This window comes from Mixophyes fleayi, chromosome 7 (genome assembly GCF_038048845.1).
Source record: "Mixophyes fleayi isolate aMixFle1 chromosome 7, aMixFle1.hap1, whole genome shotgun sequence".
NCBI classification, from domain to species: Eukaryota; Metazoa; Chordata; class Amphibia; order Anura; family Limnodynastidae; genus Mixophyes; species Mixophyes fleayi.
Window position 1 is genome coordinate 135,925,605 of NC_134408.1, and position 23,091 is coordinate 135,948,695.

Genomic DNA, 23,091 nt, shown 5'->3' on the forward strand with positions numbered 1-23,091 from the left:
ATAGTTGTTCTTTAAATTCAAAGGAAAACGTAAAAGAAAAATATAGTAAGGTTTTAATCTTGATGTATTCTCATGGTAACAGCTGAAGACATTGAGTCATCCTTGGGTGGGCGCTTGAGGATCAGGGTTTAGGAGAGACAAGAATGATAACAGGCGCAGGCATGACAGGCCCATCCCCCTTCACATCTTCACCCTCAGTAGAGCTCGTTCGCGCCTCCGTTCTGCTATATAGCTCTGATTTTGTTGAAAACAAAATGAGTGACAAAGATTGCTGAGATTCTATTAATAACCTGAGTTTCGGAAACACGGGGACATAACATTGGTGGTGGGTGGTGAAGAAAGCCAGACTTTAAACTAAAGATGAGCTTGTTTTTACCAGGGGCGCACGCAGGGGGGGTTTCTGGTTCTCTAGAAACCCCTCCCCTCCGCAAAGAACGGGGGCTAAACACTGCCCCTACATAGCGGCACTTTATACAGCACCGCCGCAGGTGCTTCTTTGACAGCGCCACGGCTGCTGTACCCCCCCTTAAAAATTCTGCGTGCGCCCCTGTTTACCTACTGCGTATTAGCCTGGCGTGGAAGCCGAGAGGGGGTGGTATAAGTGTATTAGCCTGGGGTGACATGAACCCTTAAACAGGCCCTGTTCATCAACTATCATCATCATCTATTTATTTATATAGCGCCACTAATTCCGCAGCGCTGTACAGAGAACTCACTCACATCAGTCCCTGCCCCATTGGGGCTTACAATCTAAATCCCCTAACATACACACAGACTGAGAGAGGCTAAGGGCAATTTAATAGCAGCCAATTAACTCACCAGTATGTTTTTCCAGTGTGGAAGTAAACCGGAGCACCCGGAGGAAACCCACACAAACACGGGGAGAACATACAAACTCCACTCAGATAAGGCCATGGTGGGGAATCAAACTCATGACCCCAGTGCTAATGACAGCCACTGTGCTGCCCCTGTTCAAGCCTTTATTGAGTGATGATTTACAAATATCTAAAATAATAAATAAGCCTATTATTGTTTTAAAGGCCTTCTAAACACAAGCAGTCTTTGACTATTATAGTAATAGTTATAATACACTCAGATATATGTAAAAGTTTTAGAAACTCGTTCAGAACTGAAGAGTTGTCATGGTGGGGGGAAGATATTCCTCTTTACATAGCAAACTTCCTGTGAGTAATCCCATTAATGTACTGTGATGTCATTGTGGTTTATTTATATATATATATATATATATATATATATATATATGTATTTAAGCCTACTTTTATGGGTCCAAATATACAGATAGATACCCCACTGAGGAAGTTTGTGGTCTATCTATTTTCCAGTGTGCGTGATCATTGCACTATCAAAGGTGAGACACCGCAGTGCGCACCTTACACAAGTGGAAACATAACTACTAAAATCGCTCTACTATCCCATTTGGCCCACCCCATCCTTAATTTAAAATTTACATTTATTTTCCCCAATTTACTGTGTGTTTGAAACTTATTTATGTTTCATATGACTCCTGAAAATAAGGGAACATGTGGGCTGCTTTTGTTTCAAGTGTTCAATATTTAGCACATTGTTCATTAATTGCCCCAAGATGGGGCAAATTGAAATGATTGGAAAAGTACCAATTTGCACCACGTCTGATGTGGCATCCCACAAATCAGGAATCCTTCCAAATACATGTAATCTTCTTTCCTTTGTTATCATTGAATTGTCATTTCATATTATATACTCTGCATTATTGATGTACATCCAAGGGCCAGAGCTTACCCAGCACCTTGTCACTGTCCCCTAGTGAACTGATAGGCTACATGTCATGAATTATCCGTTCAGCCCATAAAATGGCCGCCTCTACTATGTGCAGACGACAGGTGCATTCTACCCTGTTATTATCACATTTTATATTTCGCTATAAGCTCCCCTGTGTATGAGAATAGAGAACTTTGAGACCTAAAATATTCTATAATTAGTGTTTCTGGACACTGAGATATGAAAATACTGAAGGGCAGTACACATACACCTGCTTGGCAAAGTATAGCTGTAATTCTAATAATAGCAATATAGGCCATCTGGTGCATTTGTTGTGATAACAGTGGCCTGTGGAACAGAATGAGACAATTTGGCATTAATATGAATATACAGGAACTGGAAATGCCTCAAATTTTCCTCTTCTTAAACTGAACCTATCATCTGATTTTATATGTATCAGATTTAAAGGAACATATTACTGAAAGATTACTTATTTTACATACAGTATGTGCTTATTAGTTATGTTCTTAATGAGTAAAATAAGGGGAATTCCATGTCTAAAAGACTTTTCATGACTAAGTTAATGTTTAATAAAGCCATAGCATTGTTTTACAGTTTTAAGTGATCACCTGGCCACATGAGGTGCATTTTGTTGAAGCCTATAGAGAGTTTTACTTCAGCACTGACATGGAGCAGCCATGTTAAAGTGTACTGTAAAGTGTACTGCTTTGCACACCGTGGAGGCAGCCATTTTGTTGGTTTAACCAATACTATTGAGAATGCAGCCTATCAATTCAATAGGAACTAGTCACTGAGTCATGAAAAGGGCATTTTTGAAAACAGTATTGAAGGAAAAAGATGGTGTTGCCCATAGCAACTGCTCAGATTCTGTCCGTGTAAGCAATAGCCGGTTGCTATGGGTAACCCCAGTCTCCAGTCAGCCCTGAGCTTGTAGGACTGTATATTATAAACCAGCATAGGTTAACTATGTGTCACTTTCAAAGGCATGAATAAATGTATTTTAATTGAAATTTAAATATGTGCTTTCATTCTTTATGCTTCCACTTTAGCCAGTGGCATTGGCAGTATTTTTTTTTATCAACAACACACTTGGTGTTTTTATTGTATTCCATTGTTTATATTTGGGAGGTTCAAAACCCCTACGACATGATTAATGGGGCATTCTTTTGGAGTTTTGGAATGAAGCTCGGGAACGAACAAAGGCGATTGTGTGAAGTTGTGCGTCGTGTAAAAGGAGGGAGCTTTCTGTAATGCGGAGCGAGGCTTAGCTTTGCCAGGAATTGACTCTTATTCCGCAGTGATTATTGTCTGATAACGGACCAGTATCTGAGTGAGAATAGCGCGTCAGGGGATGCAGAGCACCACTTGAGATGTAATTGATTGTGTGAGATTGGTTTATTTTGTGCTTAACAAGACAACAGTATCTGCTGAGTCCTTAAGACTGATTAAAAAAAAAATAATGAGGTGTATCTGTCACGCATGGCTAAAAATAAATAGTTCAGCACAAATAAAGCCTAATCACCCCAAATGTTCTTAGCGTTGGAAACCTACATTGTAGCTGACTGAACGTTGTGAGTTTATTAGCATAGATGTGCGCTGCTCAGTTTGTGACAGTATGGAGGGCTAGTGACTGCGTTCATGGAGAATATTGTGCAGGTTGCAGGTCGCTGGGAGGAATAAACTCTTCACTTTCAGCTTAATGTGAATAAAGAATTCATTAGCCGTACTTGCCAACTTTTCCGTGCCAACTCTCCCGGAAAGTCCGGGAGACTCCCGAAATTCAGGCCTGTCTCCCAGACTCCCGGGAGAGCTGGCATTTCTCCCGCATCCAGCAATTCCCTTGCTAAAATGACCCAATTCACCGAGAATCGTGTCATTTTGGCACCGTCCCCCTGCGGAAAACGTCGTTTTACTCATGGGTACTCCCGCCCTCTGGTCGCGGCCCTCTCCCGGACGTCTCCTACTGAAAGTAGGCAAGCATGTCATTAGCATATATGTGATGACAAAACAAAATGGCTTAATATGTAGTGTAAATTAAATTAATTTAACTTTGCATTGTATTTAAGTAGGAAAATGTTGGGTGCATGAACTTTGTTTCATATAGAGGTGTTTTGACCACACAAACTTTACATAAAACTTTAATAGGGGTATTGCATCACTATTCTGTGCTGCTGGGGGAATCTCGACTTTACTCCACCAAACTCTCAGTTTGGGCTTTCCCACTTTTCTGGTCCACTCATCCTATCAGGACACTGCCCCTGTCACATCCACGTCCTCACTAATAATCACACTGTAGACAGCTCACGTCTCCTGCTGCTGTGATCTGATTGGCTGCAGGGAGTTCTCTCCCGTTCACTTCAAAGCTGGGGTACATAAAGGATGATATAAAAAAGGTGTTGTGGCCCCAATTTAAAGTATTAACATTTTAGTAATTTAAAGTGTGTATTTTATTTTTTTTTGGGCGGTTTTTTCGATCTCAATTCTCAAGCTTTGCTCCCACTATGCATTGGTACAATGTACCTAAGTGCACAGGTCCTTCTGGTGGAAGTGGGGATAGGGCTGGGGATAGGAGGACACATATTGGAGGGTTTGAATTGTCCGTCATTCTGTCATAACACTCACACAATTTGATAATGATTGACATACACCTATCATGCAGTGGAGGGGAAGAGTTGGAGGAAGGAACTTTTTAAAAACTTTTTATTCCATTTATTTTTATTCCTTTTTTTCCATTATTTTTCTTAACATGGATGACTCTCTAGAAAGTGAGGAGGGTCTGGTGGAAAGAAATGAGAGTCTGGTGGATATTGCTTACATAGCACTTTACTTTTGCATTATAAATATTAAATGCAAGAGAACATCCCTCGTTTCGGTTTGCAAGTTGATTTCAAATACCCAAAACGATCGAAATACAAAGAATTCTGAACCATGGAAAGTTGTTTCACTCATCCCTGTTAGGGATGAAAGCCTGGATAATCTGAAGTTTGGCAGTGCGCAATTTGGGCATATGGGACATAATGCTTTAGTAAAGGTAATTTATGGTTTTGGATGAGATTATTCATAGATAATAATAGAATCGATAGCTCTCATGACAGGTGTTACCTTCTCTCACAATAAACCCACAGTCATAGTTGGTCAGGTTAATTCTCCAGATCAAAAATACACAGCCCAGATTATAGACACAGTAACTAGCACAGGAATAGGACACCCAGGATCTTGTTAGTTGTGAAAAAAAGGAGAGAAACAAAATGTTCAAAAATAAGTAATAGTTCCCCTTTAAATTATTCATTTATAATTAAGACATCCAATAAAAGGGTTGCTCCCAAAAGGTTTATTTCAGCAATTTTGCTAATATATATCATAAATGTGTAATTATGAACATCTGAAGGAAGGATCTCTAGAGAATTGACACATTTTTTTCAAAGTAATTAAGTTCTTATTTAAAGTGCACGACTCTCCTTTAAAGAGCAAATAAAGCTACTATTTGACATGAATAAATAGCAAAGGTCATGTATTACTGAGCTGAATAATACACATGATATACGCGGAGGATTTTATACTAAATATACATATATGTCGCTCATGCTTGGATCCCCTCCTGTGCAGCAGGTTGTCGTGTTAGCAGGGAGGTGGTTCTGTAAGTAAATAAGCAGAGTGTGACTGACAGGCAGACTGGCTTGGCTGAATTGCCATGACTAGCCCCGCCCCTGCGTATGATTAGCCACGCCCCTGCATATGATTGGTCGATTCATATGCAGGGGTGGGGCTAGTGATGTCACAGCAACTCAGGGTTGTGTCCTAAAAATATGGGAGGGGTTATGGCTGTCTGTAATGGAGTGGAAAGGCACATGCCCGATGCAACCACTAGACAAATCTCCCAGGGCGCCAGATTGTAGGGCAGGGGTAGGCAACCTGCGGCTCTCCAGGTGTTGTGAAACTACAAGTCCCAGCATGCTTTGCCAGTAGATAACCAGCAGATAGGTGGCAAGGCATGCTGGGATTTGTAGTTTCACAACACCTGGAGACCTGCAGGTTGCCTACCCCTGGTGTATGGGATGCCTAAAACACTGAATAAGTTACTTATTCAATGTCTTTATTGTCCCTGTGGCACCCCCTCACTATGCACCAGCCACTGACATGGAGGGGTACCTGTGAAGCTGTCGGCCGCTGCTACTCCATGTTGGTAATGGGCTGGGATTGAGGCGCCGGGCTATGATGTCACAGCCAGGCGCCACACTCCCAAAAGCAGGGGCGCATGCAGGGGGGGGGTTTCTGGTTCTCCAGAAACCCCTCCCCTCCACGAAGATTGGGGGCTAAACAGGGCCCCTACATAGCGGCACTGTACTGTACAGCAGCCGCGGCGCTGTCATAGAAGCGTCCGCGGCGGTGCTGTATTGTACTACAGTACCGCACCGCCGTGGACGCTTATTTGACGGGACTGCTGTACAATACAGTGCTGCCGAAATAGGGCTGCAGCTCTCTCTATATTTTTTTCCCCCCTTTTAAAATCCTGCGTGCTCCCCTGAAGAGGAGGACATGGGCAGCTCCCCACAGGAAGGGGAGGGCCCCACCTAGGGCGCCGGCCCTGGAAAGGGAGTACTTTACTTTTCAACAGAGCCGTAGTGGTATCTCAGGGTAACAGTGAACAATATATTTCTTTTCTACAGTTCATATCTGAAAATTTCAATTTTGGGGTTCAATGGTCCTTTAAGAGTGACTGATTTCTTATAAGCCTACTTATGTAAGTTATATTTTTCACGAGGTTGGGAGCTGAAGGCAGATAGACGTTGTTGGTACTGAGGTAGCATTAATTCTTCATGTTTCCTTTGTAATATACCAGCCGAGGTCTGGAAATAGTATGCACGCTCATTTTTATTCAGCACCACGCTCTGCTTTCAAGCAGATCTGCTGAACTGTTTAACCTAATTACCATCAGAAGGATTTATTCAGCTCGCAACTGTGGAAGCCTTTGCTTTATTTAACAGGTCTTCATTTCTGCAAATCTCAGGAATTCTGACATCATTATTTAGTCCGCTTCTTTCCGCAACCTTAAACATAGTCATTTTGTCTCAGCTTTTGTTCTTCCATTATATTCCTTACACAGTTTGGGCTGAATCCAGAATCTCGGGGAGAATTGTAGTCTGGAAGAAAGGATTGATTATTTTTCATTTTATTTTAATATGCAGACGTTCATAGGTAGTGGCGTTAGGAAACCAGCAAAAGGATAAAGAGTTATATAGTAGAGGGCACTTGGCAGAAGTTATAAAGACCTCATCCTTTACTCGCTAGAAAAGTCATACAATATCATCATCATCATTACTAACAGACCGGCATTACCCCGTACACAATACATACAAGTGTCTACAAGTCTGGAACTGTAATGGAGAACACTGACAGGCAAAAGGACTGAAGTCTGTCTTGCAGTCAGGGGCATAAATATTGTTCCCATTAAACCTTAAATTGGCCCCTTCAGACCTAAAAAGCACATGTTTCTCATGCCTTTTACCATGGTAGGTCAGTGGTGAGCAACCGGTGGTCTGGGTGCCCATGTGACCGTCATTGGAGTCTCATGCAGTATTTGTGATCATGTTGGTTTACCCTCATCACCATTTATTTACATAGCGCCACTAATTCCGCAGCGCTGTACAGAGAACTCACTCACATCAGTCCCTGCCCCTTTGGAGCTTACAGTCTAAATTCCCTAACACACATACACAGACAGACTAGGGTCAATTTGTTAGCAGTCAATTAACCTACCAGTATGTTTTTGGAGTGTGGGAGGAAACCGGAGCACCCGGAGGAAACCCACACAAACACGGGGAGTACATACAAACTCCTTAATAAGATAAGGCCATGGTTGGGAATTGAACTCATGACCCCAGTGCTGTAAGGCAGAAGTGCTAACCACTGAGCCACCATGCTGCCCTCTCCTGGTAACTCTGATTAAAACACGTTATACCATAACTGGATGGCGCACAGGAATGAAGTCATCACGCTTGGTTCTGTCCATCACTCCTTGTTTTGGCCCCACTACAGGGGGATTGGCAGACTCCGGAGTCCTGGAGATCAGCCATTTTTTTAGACATAAGAGTAGAGTCTGCAAGTATGGTTTCTGCACAATATGTAAATATTTCCATTTGATTAATATAAAATTGGAAATTTTTGGGATTAGAGTGCTTTTATCTTAACTTAAAGCACTCGGAAAGCAAAGCAAAGTTGTATGATGGCTATTGCATAAGACTAAGGGCTAGTTTTACTAAGCTGTGGGTTTGAAAAAGTGGGGATGTTGCCTATAGCAACCAATCAGATTCTAGCTTTCATTTATTTAGTACCTTCTACAAAATGATAGCTAGAATCTGATTGGTTGCTATAGGCAACATCTCCACTTTTTCAAACCCGCAGCTTAGTAAATCTAGCCCCAAGTTGGCTTGCTTTCGTGCAATCTGAGAAGACCCTGAAGCTCTGAGAAAATTCTGGTGTAGTCAGACGTGTTTGCTTTACATTTTATTATCCAGCCTGTGTTCAGTATTCAATGTCATGTGGTAACTGTACTACAGTTGATTGAGTGCCAGTATTAGTGAGAAACACATACTGACATGACGTGAAGTGCAAAATAATCCTACAAGTAAAGATTACACAGACTGGACACGCTTCCTTAATGAGCGGGGCATGACCAGCACCGCAGATATTTACAGAGTAAACTGTATGTGTCTACAGACTTAGCATTGTTAACAAGTTATGTAAAAGGCCTGGATTCTGTTGCATGAGAAAAATGTTTGTGTTTAATGCAAAACAAAAACAATGCAATGGAAATAAAACACTTTAGATAAACATGTCCCAGGTTTAAGGATTTTAGCAACAAGTTCAAAAGCATTATATAAGGGGTAGATTTATGAAACCTTCTAAAAAGGAAATGTGGAAGTGTTGCCCATAGCAACCAATCAGATTCTAGCTATCTAGTACATTCTAGGAAATGATAGGTAGAAACTGATTGGTCGCTATTGGCAACACCTCCACTTCTGCTTTCAGAAAGTTTGATAAATCTAACGGTCTATGTATGTCATAAGATGCCATAATCAGGTTGTTTGTGTGATAAACACATACTTGCCAACTTTTGCAAGTTGTGCTTCGGGAGAGCAGGGGGAGGTGGGAGTGTGGGGTCCGGGGCATGGTTAAACGCGCACCACCCTCTAAACATACATCACATTTTCTAACCTATTACAGCAGGGGTCGGGCCACTATGAGGCACAAACCACGTCCTAAGCCCCACCCCTGCCACTTAAGTAAAGAAATAACAAGAGAACATGGTTTCAATTTATGAAAGCGGACCTACACATAGTGGAGGCAGCCATTTTGTGCTGTGAACTAGTTTCATAAGGATGTAGCCTGTTAATTCCCAAGAAGTTCCTAGTGAACATAAATTAGGCAGGACAACAGTGATTTAACAGGTTCCGAGCAAACTGATAGGCTACAAAGTGGTGTAGGCCACAAAATGACTGCATCCATTGGGTGTAGGTGACAAGCAGACTTTAATGTGAATCAGGATAAAATGCTTGGAACTGTGTGAGCCAGCAGATTAGAAGCTAAATCATGCTTTTGCTTACTAAGTGATATAAAAATAACACTGTGGATCAGAGATTTGGGTGGAGTAAGGATTCTTTTTCAGGGTGTGCTGGCAATGGGCTGTTTTGCCTCTTGTGACCAAGATGGATCTCTCCCGCTGCGTAAAGGGATTTAATTGCAGGTAGCTTTCAATTAACCATTTTTGCCAACTTTTCCTCATTGGCATCAGAGAAAACGGGGGAGGTAGGTGTGCGGGGGCTTGACGAATCGCATCATTTTGGTACCGCCTCTAAACAATTGTCACAATTTGGGCCAGTTGAAGCAGGGGGCGGGGCTAAGATTACGAGATATTTGCGTCATTAAGTCCCGCCCTCCACCACTTATGTATGGCGGGGGCGAGAACCGGGAGGTTGCTCTGCTCTCCCAGGAGCCTGGGAGGTCTCCCAGAAATGCAGGAGTCTCCCGGACAGAGTAGGCAACTATGCGTTAAAGAGAAGCAGCTAATGAATCTCTAGAGACTGAAGTGTCTTTTACATATCTGTCTCCATTACTGAAGTAATGTTGTTTTACCTGTCAGTCTTTGATTAAATCTTGGTCTCCATGAAAATGGCCACCTCCATAGGTATCAATACATGGACATAGGACACAGTTTCTGAACTGTGTCATCATGCCACAGATGGCGAAGCCAACCACGTCTTGTACTGGCTCAGCATCAGGGAGAATGCCAGACTCTTCAGGGAGTGAGGGAGATCACCCCTATTTCAGGGAGTCTCCCTGACATTCAGGGAGAGTTGGCAAGTATGTAATTAACTGACAATTTTATTTGATACCTGTTATCCTTTCTCTACTCCAACTGGTACAATATGACAGCAATGGAAGATTTGGCCAAAACATGTAATATTACATCTGTTTTAGTTCGTGTTCATATGTGTACCTGTAAACGGACCTTAAGTTTCCAGACATTGATCCCTTGCTATTGTATTAAAGTCTGTTCATGCCCTGTGTGTGATCTGTCTGGGATGTTAACAAAGTGTAATAAGGCTCATACAGGCCGAAAACACCCCCGTGTGAAGAAGACCTAAACATAATTCTCAGATCATGACTATCCAGCTGGCGGCCTGAGATAAACAGCAGCAATCCTGTCTGACAGTCCTGTGCGATATTATGAAACTTTGTGCAGGACCCTGGTCCACCAGAACTGTCTGAAAATGGGAATATTATAGCGCTAGACGAGATGATTAAATGACAACACCCTTGCTGAGTATGTAGCGGTCTGTGTGGGAAGCAAGTAAGAACAGTTCTCTTATGTAATCGCAGAGTTTTCTCTAGTACAATTTTTTTTAAAAATCAATACTTGATGAATTCCAAATAATATTTGGCAGTAAACTATTCAGTAAGTAGGAGTTTTAGCAATTTAATATAGCATACAAATGGTCTTATCTCTGGGACTAGACATATTAGTTAGCTGGCCTGAATCACTCTCCACTCCTATTCCGCAATGATTTATTTGTGTTATTGTAACTGCTAAGTGTGTTTAGTTACAGCACAGACAGGACATCTGCACAATGGGCGTTGGACAGAGCAGTAACACAAAATGATTACAGTACTAACATAATCTGGTCATACTTTCAATAATTATTGAACTAAAAGAAACATTTTAATAATACAGATTTTGCAAATATTATTATTATCTTTTTTTTATATTCACCACAGTATTTTTGTATCTTATAATATTTTTTTTATTAATATTTCCAGCCCACGTTGATGTAGCAGCCACCTGCTTCCTTTACCCCTGTTAATATCTGTTGCTAGATTCTGGCTTTTTGATTAAACCGCTCCCCGAATATGTCACGCTCTCAGCGTCCATCTTTAGGGACCGCATTTAGAGTCGGATGCAAAGTCTGTTTAAGATGTGGAGGAGTAGGAATGTGCCGCAGCTTGTTAGGATATTACGAGTGGCATGCAACCCCCAGTTGCGTCCCACTCGTAATACCCTACCAAGCTGCGAGCAGTTCCTGCAGCTAGCTAACTGCTTGCGTCACCTAATTCCTGCCGCACATCCTTAGCCCTTTTTTGACATGTGTTGTGCCTGCGCCCTACTGCGTCTAGGATTTACTTACAGGGTCACGGCTCCACAATTCCGCGTTCTGCCCTTTCCCTCGTAGTGAGCCGCAAGCTGTGGCAAGTGTAAATGGCGTCCAAGATGCAGGCGGATATGGTGCTTGCTGCACATGTGTAATAGTGTTTTTTTTGGTCGATGCACCTAAAACCGACTTTGCGTCCGACTCTAAATGAGGCCCTAAATCTGTAAGTTTAGTTTTGCATTTATGTGAAGTTGTCAAGCTGCTGTGTTAAATTAAGAAATATCATACAGTCTATTACTATGTTCAGCTGGTGGAAGTGTTCAGTGGTTGCAGTAATTTGGCACCAAACTTTTTCATGACTAGTTTTTCTGAAAACCTTGGTCTGACTTGCTCTTTATTTCATTATACTGTGCATGACATTACTTTTTATGGTATGTTAGGGGTCTGGGCACTTTTTTTGTTATCAATCTTCATCTCCTCATTGTCCTGTGCACCCTGATTGGAAGTGAGAGGGAGGATATAAACCTGTAACCAATCAGATGCTGGGAATGTTGACAGCAGCTGGACTGTTTTAGAAGATGAATGTGCTGATCCTGTGGGAGGCAGTGACCTGTCCATTCATGTGATTGTGGTGAAAGGGCCGCATGTGACAGGAGCAAGTGAGGAAGGGACCGGAGCAAGCAGGAAGCCACAGACTGAGAGTTAGTGGAAAGAGCAGGGTCCCCCATCAGCACGGTCCCAATGTGAAGTTCCTCTAAAATTGAAGAGGGAAGATTGTGTTTTTGCAGGCACCACTAGATGTAACAAAGTTCATGCATTCAGCTTGTAAACTTTAAAAGAGTTTATATGCCCAGTTGACAGTCTTTGCAAAGTGTCGCAGCTGGATAAGGGAAACCCTTTTGGAATATCTGCAATTCCCTAAGAAAAATAAATCACATTTAGTTGCAAAGGGTTTTGTTTTTACACTTGGTTAGTTTTCCAGCATCGATTTGGAAAAGGAGAATGATTTGGGTGGTTCAGTGATTCTGAATTGAAGTCCGATTACAAGTAATAATATGAAACATACACATTTACCACTCCTATTCTAAGAAGCCATCATTACTGGAATAACAGTCAGAGATGTTCATCTCTATTGAGCATGCGCGGAAGCATGTTGTCGAAGCTCGGTTTGAGCTTTCAGTTCCATTGTTCAAACAAAAAAAACTTTATTTAAACAACAACAACAAAACTTTTACATATAAAAAATCTCACAGATATATCATTTCAAAGCTGTTTTTAGTCGACCCTTTTTTCCCCACAGAACATAATATTTATTTTTTGTGAGTGGGAAGGAGCCCCATTCATTCTAAAAACATATGCCTGAAAAAATTAATTTATCACAGACATAAATCATTTCTTTCAGCTTCTCTTTATGTTAACGCCATCCTGAGATCCCTTTTTTTCACCAGGCTTTTCACCCTTTGATAAATAGAGCCCTTAGTTCTAACCACAGATTAACTGCATCCTGTCACATCTGTCAGTTTATAAAACATACTTGCAGGTTGTAGTGTAGTATGGAATTTGTTAACCTCGACTTAAAGGTACAGTACATGAAAATATCAGAGCTATACAATACGTGTCTGATCATACTAATATGCCACTGAATGCCACTCACAAATGCTATTTACTTCATTGTGTCTAGTACAGGGGATTGTTTATGTTAGTTTTGTACTTTTGGTCTGACATAAATATCTGTCTCCAGGTCTGACCACACCCCAATAATGTCCTGCCTGCTAGCTCCATTACCACAAGTTGTGAGAGGATTATCACACGTGAAAAAGAATGACAGAAACATTGGCTTTGAAGGCAGCTAAACTCTGCAAGATTACTTAGTAACACCTTTATAGAAGGTAGTTTAATTTCTGCAACAGCAACATGATTATGCATTCATCTCTTAAACTTTACATTGGACTCTTGAAAAGGTAGTGGCTCCAGTTCTAGGTCACAATGAACTTTTGGGGGTATATTTACTAAACTGCGGGTTAGAAAAAGTGGAGATGTTGCCTATAGCAACCAATCGGATTCTAGCTGTCAGTGGAGATGTTGCCTATAGCAACCAATCAGATTCCAGCTGTCATTTTATAGAGTGCACTAAATAAATGACAACTAGAATCTGATTGGTTGCTATAGGCAACATCTCCACTTTTTAAATCCCGCAGTTTAGTAAATATAGCTCTTAAGCTTTTTATGTGAAGGATTTAAAGTATTATCGATCAGAACTTTTATTGAATAATCGTTCCACATTACCATGGGTTGGCTGTTGTGAAATAAATATTATTAATTTTTATTTCTGTGTACTGTTGTGGCTGTCATTGCACTATAAATATATATTTTAAATATGGTTGTGAATTTATTTTTTTCCTGTATTGTACACTGCAGAATAAGACAATGTTTTATGTTCCTAGTTGTTTATATGAAACCACTGGTTAAGTTAATAGAAGTGGACACATAGTTATATGATAATGATTATATCCTCTAATGTGTTACTGTAATGCTGGCAGACATATAATTATATTTAGGTACCACTAATAACTGACTTTCTTCCTGTGTTTGGCTCTTAAACTTATTTGCTGTGATCACAGGCTTGGAAATTGCTAGTGATCAGTCCTGATTTATGATGCCTGGATTATGTGATGCAGGTTTTTGTGTTTGTGTATCTCCGTCAAGGTGTGTAGACATTCTTGATCTCAACATGAATTCTCAGGAATTCTGTGCTCCTGGTAACAGTCTCGGCACTGACCGGTTTTAAATGCTCTCTCAGATTATTGAAGGTCCTATCATGAAGTCCTCTGTTATGTTTTGCTAATTATTGGGCATGCAGTTTAGCTGCCCATTGGCACTTGCAGGGTTTATGGGGAACTGAATAAGGCTGTTTTTTTCCAGCTAATGGAACATGAAGTTCCCATTACATACAAGGGAAACACTGTTTCCCTGTGGGAGGAGCTTTCTCCACCTCAAAACTTCAGAATAAAATCTGAAAACTAATCGATCCAGGCTGCTCACAGAACCTATACCCTCTAACAGTCCCTTATGCGTTTGTGGCCATGGATTGCTGTATGGAGCTTCTTGATGTCCTGTATGGTGTTGTCTCTGGTGTTGTTACACTGGAGCCTGGGATTGGGAAGCATTGCTCCCTCCCAAAAATGGGGTCATAGATTCCATTGTAACCAAGACCCTATATGTGCCGGGGCAAATGCAGGATTTGTAGATGGGGGTTTCCACACCACGCCGCCAGTGAGCATGACCAGCATGCATGGGGGCGTGGCTATAATATTAGACAGTGCTTGGCTGCTCTCCAACTCTTCCTATCCCCATAATATACATGGGCAATGCTGCGTGCACTACTGTTAGGTGCACGCAGCTAAGCAGAGCTGTGTGAAGCGGGAGCAGGGTCCAGCCATCTCAATTATACAGTGCCCCAGGCTTGGAGGGGGTTTCCAGGCACTAGGAAAACCCCCCTGGGTTTGCCTATGATGTGTGCAGTTTGTATGTCTTGAATTCTGATCCACTGGCAACATACCCACTCTCCTGGATTTTTCTGGGAGGTTCACGAATTCTGGGTAGGTCTTGGGAGATCAGACCATTTTCCTACATCATCTCACTTCCTATTCCATCATATTGTCATTGGGGGAGGGGTGTGTCCGGATTGATGTGTGTCGCTACACCACTCCTCAGTCACGCTTCACCTCCCTCCATATCTCCTGGAGGGATACCATAAAAAAGACGACAAGTATGCCCTATGTTCTCCCTGTTTTTGCGGCGGTGTCCTACGTGTGCTCCGGTTTTCTCCCACACTCCAAAAAAACATACTAGTGGGTTAACTGCCTGCTGACAAAACGAACCCTAGTCTGTGTGTGTTTGTGTGTATTAGGGAGTTTAGTTTGTAATCTCAAAAGCGGAAAGGACTGATGTGACTGACAAATAGTCTCTGCACAGCTCCATGTAAATAAGCAATAATAATAACGCTGACCACTTAGTGATAATACAGACAGCTACTGTTGGAAGAAAAATGAAGTGTAGGCTATTGAGCCTGAGAGAGATAAGCAATAATGATAACACTTGTAAACATTGTTACTTATGTGATAATTGTGCCCCTTTAAATTGTCTTAACCAAATAAGTTTTATAATTGTGAATGGCAATATGTAAACATATCGTGATCTGTTTATAGGCGTTATAACGTGCAGCAAGATGAGCCGACTCTATTGTCCTATGGAATCGTTGTGTCAGGTAGAATTCCCGCGTTCCATCTGATCCATGCTGTTAATTGGAACGGTCCACTCACATATTGTGTGCTGTGTGTTTGTAATGCGCTGTGCTACGATGGCGAGCAGCTTGCTTTTGTAGCCTGATTAAAAGATAGGATTAGTTCCATGAATAGAGCTTTAATACTAGTCTGGAACTGACCTTCTTTGTGCCAGATGTAAGCATGGAAGGAGCATGCTCAGAGTCAGCTTCACGCTGCTCCATCAATTTCATCCTCACAAGAGCTCAATTACTGGGGACTCTGCACAACCGTCCACTGACTTCCTGACTTTCTGCAAAGCTCCCGTGACACTTTGCTATCAAATGTATTCCCCCCAATGCCTTTCATCATCATCATCATCATTTATGTATATAGCTCCACTAATTCCGCAGCGCTGTACAGAGAACTCATTCACATCAGGCCCTGCCCCATTGGAGCTTACACTCTAAATTCCCTAATATAGACACACACTCCCAGAGAGGAAGGGAGGGAGACAGAGAGGGAGAGACTAGGGTCAATTTTGATAGCAGCCAATTAAGCTACCAGTATGATTTTGGAGTGTGGGAGGAAACCGGAGCACCCGGAGGAAACCCACGCAAACACAGGGAGGACATACAAACTCCACACAGATAAGGCCATGGTCAGGAATCAAACTCATGACCCCAGTGCTGTGAGACAGAAGTGCTAACCACTAGGCCACTGCGCTGCCTTTACTACTCCCGTATCTGTCCACACCAAACCAGTTTACATCCTGCCTCTTTTACGACAGGGCCCATCACTTTTGGCTGCATAAAATTGTGAGTTTCCCATAAATATCAGGACTGTTGGCAGTTATTAGCACTAAGGGGGAATAATAATAAGTGAATCTTTTCACTGACGTGAATTATCAAGCTTCTTTCCGCAATGAAAGTTCCAATTATTGTATCCAAAGTATCACTCAATATAGTACAATTGCTTGCTCACTTGATCTCCCGTGAAAAGGGCAGGGTTTGGCGAGCTGGATAATTGGACGCAAAATGAAAAGATTTGCAACTTTGAGCAGTTGTTTAGGAACATTTGGAGGTATCCAATATACACTATATGGACAAAAGTATTGGATGCTTGACCATTACACCAACAGGGACTGAAATGTAGAAAAGGAAATATGCTTAAAAATGTAAGGGCAGGGCCCCTTTTTTCAATTTAACAGAATACCAGCAGTGAAACGAGGGACAGGTGCACACAGCACAAACACATGTAAATCCATGTTGTTCTAAATGAGCTAAATCATTAAGTTAAAAATAGAACCATTTCTGTACAACCTATCCCCAGATAGCAACGGCAATGACATCAAATGTTACTCAGCTGGTCTTGTAGTATATTCAGCTGCCAGCATCCATGGGCAATAGTCGGGCTTATCCATGCATGTGTGAGGCCAGATGTTTCCACAGAGAAAGCAGCCAGACAAATCTGTCGGAGAGCAATAAAGGATGAGAGCACCGTTACTTTCTATATAACTAGAGGTCATATTACCATTACTGGTGAATTTGGCTTGTTATTGTATAAAAGTCCAGGCCACATAAAACTATTGATAAAATCTAAGTTGATTCAGTAAAACTTAGTGTATAACTTAGAACTTAATGTAATATATTTTAATGGGAATTCGACCTAACACAGAGAACCATAGGGAGACCCCGGTTGTCGGTGGATCAAAATCCGAGAATTCAAGAATTATTTAGCTATGATTGACAAAGACAAACAAAAGCAAACAGAATGATAGTTCCTTCTGACCACATGATGGGTACGGTTTAAATAGAAATAACCCCGCCTGCCCCCCCCCTCTCCCCTCCCCCCAAATCTGCCAGCCAATCAAAGACAGGAGTTCCTGGGCCTATTAACTACTTATAATAATTTAGATGGGGATTGTGCTTGCATATCTTTTTTTTTTTTTCCATTTGGGATCAAGAAAGAAAGAAAAGAAGGTTTTGTTATACCTAATAAAGTGGTTTCAATTGTGTCTGGATGGCTATTTTTTTTTTTTTTAAAATCATTTGTAATATAATGGCCAGGGGATTCATGGACCATTATATTGGGACCACTACGGTGGGAAAGTTGCCACTCCGTGGCGTGCCTATTTATGAATGGCCACATATGCACCCCATTAAATATCATCCTTTATCACAATGATAAGGGATGATATTCCATGGCTGTTTATCAGCACCTCCTATATAGGCTGTCCCGGCGATGACTTTCCGTAACTAACAACACTGGCTTCTGGGAGAGCTGGGTGGCTGCACAGAGGGACCCGTAGATCTTTTGTTAGAGGCTTTTGTTAGATAGGAGCCAATGACACGATAAACCACCATTCAGCCCTATATCGCATTAGTGTGTAAGCTCCCACGATCAACAATTATCGTTCCAATGCACATCGTATCATTTAATTTGATTTTATAAACGGAATACAAGTCTCTGTAAATGATGGAACGATGTCGTTCGAATTCTGCAGTGTGTATGCACTAAGCACCGGCAGTGTCCATAGATCTCTATGGAGTGTACAGAGTCATGATCTTTTGAGCCGATGGTTATGACAGATGAAGAGCACAGGTCTGAAGGTAAATCTTGTAAAACGTGTGTAGCGTGTACACAGGAATCGGCTGCTGAGCGGGACTTTCAGTAAAATCTTTAACGATATCGCATCAGAAGAAATTTTCCATAGTGTGTACACAGCCTTACTTAAAAACGCCGAAACCATGTGGAGAAAGCAGTCTCCGCAAGGTTTACGGCTTAATAAATAGTTGTCCACAGTTCCAAGTTTTATTAATTACTGCAGTTTCTGTGTAATTCAGACTTTTTTTTTATATCACCAGTATATAGTGACCAGCATATGGCCAATAGGAATTCATGTTAGATCACTTCCTGCCATGTACACCAGACAGTTACCACCGGCTATCTTGATCTGCAAGGTCGGTACTCCCAGTATTGAGAGTACTCACAATATGTATTCTCCAATTATTTATCAAGATAAAAAGTTCATGCAGGTTCAGTTTCTCAAATGGTTTTCATATATAATACTACAATACCAATTAGTGGGGATATAACATTGTATATATAAACCCACAGTATGACACAACCATGTGAATAATGACCAACATTAAATGTCATTTTTGTCATCCTGTCAGTGTAAGACCACAAATCGCAAACAATCCTTGATGTTTCCGATGCTATTTTTAATTTTTCAGAGATTTAATCTTTAGTAAATCCCTCAGCACTTTCCAGTCTCCATCTGTTACTGTGGTTAAAGCTCTGCGTTCTATCCTTGTCCGTACCGAGAATTTGAAATGGAAACTTCACCTATAGAACTTGGCAGATTAAGGAAGAGGTGATTTCTTTTAGAAGTTATTCTTTTTTTTTTTTTTTTATTAACCTGCGCAAAGCTGCCAAAATACTTCTCATGAACAGCTGCAAAATCTTATATGGGAGGAAAATAACAAGCCAGGACAGGTTTAAAAATGCATGAAATAATTCATAGATTAGTGATACACTTCCAAGTTATTTTATACTACTGTACTAAATAATAAACCTGAAGGAACAATCTTTGGATTTAATATGGTATGATGGTTACATTGTATAGGACCTATGGTACGGAATGCTTGGTACTTGGTGATTTACGAATACTATTTGTTTTTTTAAAAAATATGATTGATCCCTGGGGCAGCACGGTGTCTTAGTGGTTGGCACTTCTGCCTTACAGCACTGGGGTCATGAGTTCAATTCCCGATCATGGCCTTATCTGTGTGGAGTTTGTATGTTCTCCATGTGTTTGCGTGGGTTTCCTCCGGGTGCTCCGGTTTCCTCCCACACTCCAAAAATTAATTGGCTGCTATCAAAATTGACCCTAGTCTCTCTCTCTGTCTGTGTGTGTGTGTGTGTATGTAGGGAATTTAGACTGTAAACTCCAATGGGGCAGGGACTGATGTGAGTGAGTTCTCTGTACAGCGCTGCAGAATTAGTGGCGCTATATAAATAGCTGATGATGATGATGATGATAGACATACATGGAGGGTACATGGTATATAATTACGCTGACTTTCTGCTGTTGCTGTCCCTTACTACTAGATGTTAGAACACTATTAGTAGGCTTTCTCCTCAATGCCAACATTCCTGATTGCAAAAGTGGATCAGTTTAAGCCATCCCTACCTCCCATATATCATACACAACATCTGGCCAGACCAACCCACATCCAGTTCTGGTGAAGTCACACCCTTTTCCAAGCAGACTACACCCCTTTCTGACACTTGGGCTGATGAAAGCAAATTGGTAGACTTCCTACATTTGAATAACCAACTAATGCACAAGGAAGACATAAAGATCATATAATCATCTAGCATTCTTACAGGACATACTGTAGTGAGGATCCATTATCTAAATCCGCCTCCATAGGGAGATTGAAAGTAAAAATGTTACTGTGTAATAATATAAGAAGCTGCTGTGTAGAGTCGTCTAAACTTGTTTGAAAAGCCTACAAAGTATCAATACTATTCCATTCTGCCAGAGCTCTGACTTAGGTCTTGTTCACATATACGCTGGAAAAGGACAAACAACACATTAAAACTACTGCATAATTCAGATTAATTTTGGCTAAGTGTTTTTACTGTGGTTTCCATGCATTTGTTTAGATGTTGGGCATTTACCAATATAACCTATTGTACTAGTAGTGATTATTAATGCGTAAGAAATTGTTCTGTCCATGTCTTAAAATTTGAAATGCAAAATTAAAATGTTAGAACAAGCCTATAGGAAACCATTCATCATGTTTGTGCTTTTCATGTGTAAGTGGGTTAAATTGAATTAAACGCGGATAGATGTATAGATGTATAAGATGTGTTTTCAGAGAGAGAGAGAGAGATTAAATAAAGAGTGATATACTCTAGGATTTCTTTTCCAAAAAGAATAACCTCCTATCATAACAGCACACAATCACTGTACAATATAAGTACGTTTTATCAAGAAGTGAAGTTGTTCATTTTCATTTGAAATTAAGGGTTAAAGTTATCAAGCCCTCTAAAAGAAAAAGTGGAGGTGTTGCCCATAGCAACCAATCAAATGCCAGCAATCATTTATCTCGTACACTCTAAGTGATAGCTAGAATCTGAATGGTTGCTCTGGGCAACGCCCCCCCACTTTTCCCATTAGAATGTTCGATACGTCTATCCCCTAATGTGCTGTTTTTCAGCACCACAGGAACACTTCCCCTTTCCACAATGTCTTTCAGAAAACTCTGAGCAAGGATCAGACACAAAACATCACAAGAATTAATTGTTTCAACTAAAATAGCTTGAAAGACTGGTGCTAACTTCTGTCTGTCATTTATATTTGTAAATTCCCCAAAATGATTTTTTAGACATTATCAGCTTGTGACTGTTATTCACCCTGTAGGTGAAGAGCTTTATGTAGTAGATGAGTGGTAGGCAACTTGCTATTTTTCAGGGGACTCAAATGTGGCCTTTGGTCACTGAAAGGGGCTACATAATTACATTCTTAACTTTGTGGGCACCAAGACAATGTATCACATAATAATCCATGATTGGGTGTCCTCTGCCAGAGATTACTGCTCCACCTGAATCATGGATATGCTGGCCATTTGGTGTAGGAGTCATTGGTGCAAGGGGTCTATTTATCAACAGGGGACAAGCCTTAAATCCTGCGAAAAATGGGAGTTTTCCCAGGATTTAGGGCTTCTCCCTATTTACCAAAGTCTCCAACCAGTAAGAGCTTGGCGGACAGGCAGAAAAATCTGAAGAAGTGTGTAAATGTTACATCAAGTCCAACCTTCTATCATTTCAGAACCACTCTCTTCATTAACCATTAATATTGCAGAGTTTAGCCTCTACTTTGGCTTAAATTACTCATCAGAGTGAGGATACACCCAGACTGTTACACTACCTGTTGCATTTTTGTATTTGAAGTTTTTTTTTTTACATTGGGCAAAGTACAACTAGAAATGCGCTTGTCCGCTACTTGCTGATGTGTTTGTGTAAATGTATCAAGCTGCGAGTTTCCGGCGGGTTTAACCCTATAGCAACCAATCAGATTCTAGCTGTCATTTTGCTGAATGTACTAAATAAATGACAGCTAGAATCTGATTGGTTGCTATAGGCAACATCTTCACTTTTTCAAACCCTCCGGAAACGCGCAGCCTGATAAATGTACCCATTAAAGCCTCTTTGTTGATCAGTAGAGCACTTTAGACAAAAGACATTGACTTTCAATCCAATTCTTACTGACTGTTCTTTGTTCTCTTACAGAATGCTATGAACCTTCCGCCTGATAAGGCCAGATTACTGCGTCAGTACGACAACGAGAAAAAATGGGAACTTATCTGCGATCAGGTAAAAAGCTAATAAAATGTAATAATATGTAGAAAGCTAAATAGGATGTTTGAAACGAAAAGATAATAATTATTAAGAGATGTATTAGTTTTGATTGATTTTCTACAGTCAAAATCACACGGATGGCAATGGATTCTAAGCTTGTTGCTTGTACTTTACATTACTATACTTGACAAAATGTCTAAATGATTTTTTGCTGTTTAGCAGGTAAGTCTATACTCCATACTTGCCTACTTTTTAAAACCTCCCTTACAAAGGGCAAGAGTGGGGGAGGGGCCATATTGGCGAAATCAGGATCCGCTTAGTGAGACCTGATAATGCCAATAGCCCCGTCCCCAAAAATCACAGGAGGATTCCCCAAAATTCCAGGATAGTAGGCAAGTATTCTGTACTCATTAAGATTCATTTTCATATATATTATGGCATGTAGCATAAATGCAAGTTTGTGACATCATGCTGAAATGTACTGATTTATATGTGAGGCACCCGGATCAGTGCGCCAAGGTGGCGGTTACTATTTCGGGTCTGTTAAGGGGTGAGATTTAGGAGACTTTCGGATTTACGTGGGACTACAGCGAAATTTTTCTGCATAATGATGATGTTTATAATCTGTTTATCACTCCAGCCATATGGCAGGGCACCACATTATATATAGACAACATTATCGGTTAATTAGTATCTATTTTCTTTTACAACATAGTGACCAATCATGGATACTAGGAGAGAAGCAGTAGTTGATAAAACAGCTGCAGCTTCAGAAATAATGTAGTAACAGATTTGAGTTTCTCTAAGAAAGAACAAAATGATTCATACATATAGGCGTAGGGGCACAGACAGGTTTTAAGAACTGTCTGCGCCTTTATTTAAAAATAAATCAATAAGTCCAGATTATGACCACATCGTGACAACCACATTGTTAATATATAAATACATACATATATATATATATATATATATATATATTTCTCCTTTAAAATACCGATCATCCAAGCCTCCTCTCCTGTCTTAAATCA

The 23,091-nt window shown here is 40.8% G+C and overlaps 1 protein-coding gene across 7 annotated transcripts in view; it reads left to right on the forward strand.

Moving 5' to 3' along the window:
• Positions 1-23,091, forward strand: part of FMNL2 (formin like 2) — a 184,872-nt gene that overhangs the window by 74,423 nt on the left and 87,358 nt on the right. For all 7 annotated transcript variants that reach the window (XM_075180885.1, XM_075180887.1, XM_075180884.1 and 4 more), the window contains exon 2: positions 21,995-22,078. In XM_075180885.1, coding sequence (XP_075036986.1) covers positions 21,995-22,078 — 84 coding nt within the window. The remainder of the gene's footprint in view (positions 1-21,994; positions 22,079-23,091) is intronic.